This window comes from Triticum aestivum, chromosome 1D (assembly GCF_018294505.1).
Source record: "Triticum aestivum cultivar Chinese Spring chromosome 1D, IWGSC CS RefSeq v2.1, whole genome shotgun sequence".
Lineage (NCBI taxonomy): Eukaryota > Viridiplantae > Streptophyta > Magnoliopsida > Poales > Poaceae > Triticum > Triticum aestivum.
In genome coordinates this window covers 491,935,826-491,940,339 of record NC_057796.1, presented here as the reverse complement: position 1 = coordinate 491,940,339, position 4,514 = coordinate 491,935,826, and the positions used below count along the sequence as shown (strand labels likewise).

At 42.2% G+C, this 4,514-nt stretch overlaps 1 protein-coding gene across 1 annotated transcript; it reads left to right on the top strand.

Moving 5' to 3' along the window:
- Positions 1–338: 338 nt before the first annotated feature.
- On the top strand, positions 339–3,103 carry LOC123183379 (uncharacterized). The gene is made up of 4 exons (XM_044596177.1): positions 339–568; positions 703–850; positions 2,475–2,593; positions 2,705–3,103. The coding sequence occupies exons 2-4, from the start codon at positions 713–715 to the stop codon at positions 2,850–2,852; spliced, it is 405 nt and encodes a 134-aa protein (XP_044452112.1). The 5' UTR covers positions 339–568; positions 703–712; the 3' UTR covers positions 2,853–3,103.
- Positions 3,104–4,514: the final 1,411 nt, after the last annotated feature.

Here is a 4,514-nt window from a genome sequence, read left to right as displayed (position 1 = left end):
AAAGACCAACTTTGCTTTGAAGGCCAAGCAAGAGTGACGAAGAAGAAGGTGATGATGATAAGTTGACTCGGATGTGTGTCCCTCATACAATTAAATGACACAGGAAAAAAAGAAAATAACCGATGGGGAAGGAACATAAGAGAAGAACTGCGAAGGGTCTGACGCTGCAGGGGTATGCGATTGCTTTCCCAAATATAGTTTTTCTTTTTACTCGGAAAAAAATAGTTTTCTTTTAGTTTTTTTTTGAGAACTAGTTTTTCTTTTAGTGGATCCCAAAATATAGTTCTGCCAAAAATAGAAGGAAAGGACAAAAATATAGCCTACCGAAATCTACACGGAGTGCAACCCAGTTGGGCCGAAACCTCCAAGAACAAGAACTCGGCAAGAACAAGGACTGCATTGAGCCGGGCCGGGTCGCAAGATTATAAGTTGGCGCACCGCACTCCCGACCAGACCCACATCCACTTTCCCCGTCTTCTTTCATTCTTCTCGGCGGAGGCGACAGGAAGGCGGAGGCGACAGGAAGGCGGAGGAACCCTAGCCGCGGAGGAACGCCCAGATCCCCAAGGTACGCTCACCAAACCTACCGCATTCCCCCGATCGATTATGTGTGTGCTCGTATGGGTGGGTGGGGGAGCCGCGGCTGGCCGGCGGTTGTGATTCGTGACGGACTTATCCTAATCCCTAACCAATTGTTGGCAGGCCGGCGACGATGGCGATGGCGGCGGTTCGCTGCGCCGCGAGGAGGCTCGGTGGCTCCCTGCTCCAGCCAACGCAGGCGGCGGTCGCGGAGGAGGGACGCCGCCTCGTGCCAAGCAGGTTCATGCGCTCCCGCCACCTCTCCACCAAGGTATCCTAACCAAAATCGACATCCTTTTGTCTCATGATTTGTGTATCCCACGGCATCAAGTATCGATGTAGCCAGCCATAATCGAATTCTGTGCAATCGAAACAGCAGCATGGCATGTGTCTCTTGTACTAGTTACTAGCTAGAAACAAGAGCAAAATTACTTTGTTATCCCCTGTCCGGCGACGCATCTTAACCAAAATTGACATCTTTCTTCTCATGATTTACCTGCCGAACATCAAAGGATCGAAGTAGCCTGCGATTAGCGAATTCTGTGCAATTGAAACAGCAGCATGCATGTGTCTCTTCTACTTGTAGTTGGGGGAACTTGTACTAGTTTCCCTCCAGCTACAAGTATTTCGGTATAGAGTAGTAGAAACAAGAGCAAAACTACTTGGTTATCTCCTGTCCGGCGAGGCATCTTAACCAAAATTTACATCTTTCTTCTCATGATTTACCTGCCGACATCAAGTATCGATGTAGCCTGCGACTATCGAATTCTGTCCAATCGAAACAGCAGCATGCATGTGTCTCTTCTGTTGGCTACTAGCTAGAAACAAGCGCAAAATTACTTGGTTATCTCCTGTCCGGCGAGGTATCTTAACCAAAATTGACATCTTTCTTCTCATGATTTATCTGCCGACATCAAGGATTGATGTAGCCTGCGATATTCGACTTCTGTGCAATCGCAACAGCAACCTGCATTTGTCTCTTCTATTAGCTGCTAGTAGAAATACTTGCTACTTATCATCGTCATACTTGTTTAACCTGACATGAACCTGTACATCCACTTGGACTGCATGCAAACCATATCTATCATTATAAGCAACTTGTTTTCCTGCTTAATCTGAGCATGGCCTTTTACCATCTCATCTTCTGTTTGAGGCACTTCCTAGTATTACTACCTCTGTCCCAAACTAGTTGACTCGGGTTTGTCTAGATACTTCCGTATCTAGAAAAATCTAAGTCTTACTAATTTGGGACGGAGGGAGTATGATTCTGCGACCTCATTTATCCATTGTACAGTAGCTACCTACACATGCACCCCATGCATTCTGTATATATGTATCCCACGACATCCAAGGATCGACCTAGCCTGCCACACTTGAATTATGTGCAATCAAAGCAGCAACATGCATGTGTCTCTTGTTTTAGCTACTATAAACAAGAGCAAAATTACTTGCTTTATCATGATCATACTTGTCTAGCCTGACCTGAACCTGTACATCCTGACGTTACTAGCAACAGGAATACATGCATGCAAATCATAGCATCAAGCAACCTGCTTTGTGAATCATTAATTGCAACGCATAAGACTATTGTTGCTGCGGTTTTGAAACCATCTCATCATCTGCTTAGTTCCTAGTATGATTCCGTGACTTCATTTATCCATAATGCAGTAAGTATGAATGATTCTGCCGGGACTAGTTGCTACACATGCAAACCTCTTCTTACCTACTCCCTCCGTAAAGAAATATAAGAGCGTTCAGATCACTACTTTAGTGATCTATAAACGCTCTTATATTTCTTTACAGTGGGAGTCATTACCAATCGCAATCAGCGCTTACTTGGTGATTGATGGTGCAAAGCAAGTGCAGTGACCATTGTGTATGTGTATCAAATCCAGCATGCTAGCGAGACCTGGATGGAAAAGAAGATGCAGAAGTTGAGATCTATGTGGGCCCAGTACAAGGCGGACATAGAGAGAAGGATGAGGGAACCTCCAGAAGAGGATGAGTTTAAGTTGTAAGTACAATGCCAGACGAACAAACAAGATGCATGCATCCTTAATTTCCTGTTTGTTTGCTTGTTTGATACACATATAATCTCATTTGACCTACCTCTTTCTACCTGCAGGCTTGTCGAGTCCTACGCACGTACGATTGATGGTGTGGTCCATGGAACTGCCAAGATGGCACTTCTCTGCATCATTCCATTTGCCCTTTTTGCCGGCGACAACAACAAGGGGGTAGAAGCAGAGTCTGTTACCAAGGAAGACCAGTGAAGACAAACATCCAAAGACGAGAACCAAAGATGGACCCCTACTTGTTTTCAGTTAAATTATGATGACCTGCAGTTTCGCTAGCGAGCACTATGCTATCGTTGTGATTTTGTGTAACATGGTACCATCTATTCGACATGAAACTTGTAGGTTGATGAGAACATGCATTGCATAGCTTGTATGGTCACTGGCATGCATTTTGCTGCTACTGGAGTGCTTGAATCAACTTAGAGGTGTTAACTCTTCTTCTGAAACTAATTGTGTGACGTTATCCTTTCACTTCATGACTGCCCTGTGTTTTTCCCCATCACCAAAGGGGCGGGCTCGTCTTGTACAGATCCTCTTAACTTCATGGCTGCCCTGTTTTTCTCCTGTCACCAAGGGGCGTGCTAGCCTTGATCTATTCATTCTGGGCGTTCTTTCTCATCAACATGAGGTTATTTATTTATTGATTCAGCACTCTTTTACAAACCTGTTGAAAAACATGGGGAGACTAATAATAGTACTTAAAAGGAGCCGTTTGAGAGCACCAGTTTAAGGAACCCGCAAGTTTGTTCTACATCTTTTCTACATCTTGCGATCCTTCATCCCAGATTACTTGTCTTAGATGATTTGTCTAGATATGTCCAGACAAATCTAAGACAAGTAATTCGGGACGGAGGGAGCAGTAGGTTTTATAAATGATTGTACCCTATTTCACGAAAATGCCTTAATTTGTGAAGTTCAAAATTCAACGGAGGGAGCAGTAGGTTTTATAAATGATTGTACCCTATTTCACGAAAATGCCTTAATTTGTGAAGTTCAAAATTCAAACTTTAAATCTTTTAAAAAATTCCTGAAAACACACACACACACACATACCTAGATACATAACATACATGCGTGCAAATTTTCAGGCCAGAAGAAATACGTTAAAATGGGAGCTACAAAAAAAAGGCAAATCTAGGGCCTTTTAGCATATGTATATTGTTCATTCTCAAAGTCCATGATTTTTTTATTTGTTTGTGCAGCTCGCAATTCAAGATATTTCATGCTGAAATTTTACACATATACACATTACATCCTTGCATACATGTCTAATTTTTTTTCAAAACTTTTTATAACTGATTTATTTTTGACATTTTCAACATAAAGGCCTCCATAGAGGTCGGTCTCCAAAATGCCCCTACTCCCTATTTCATTATTACTTATTTTTCCGAACTTACTAGAAGATTATTATGCTATAACATGAACACAAGATATAGAAGGAGAACTAGACGGTATCTTTCTTGCAACAAGAAATGAAAAAAAAAAAAGAAAAACAACGGATTGAGCTTAGCTCAAAAAATTACGTTCCTTGTGTTGGTGCTCGTATTTTTTAGTATTTATTTCCGGCTTTTATAGGGTGTTTGTTCAATGGAAGAAAACGTTCCCATTGACTACATAGGCATTCATCCAAGGTAATATTCAAGGATAACCAAGAGCCTAAGCTTGGGGATGCCCCGGAAGGCATCCCTTCTTTCGTCTTCGTTCATCGGTAACTTTATTTGGAGCTATATTTTTATTCACCACATGATATGTATTTTGCTTGGAGCGTCATTTTATTTTCTTTAGCTTTGCTTGCTGTTTGAATAAAATACCAAGATATGAAATCCTTAAACGGGAGATTCTTCATATAGTTGCATA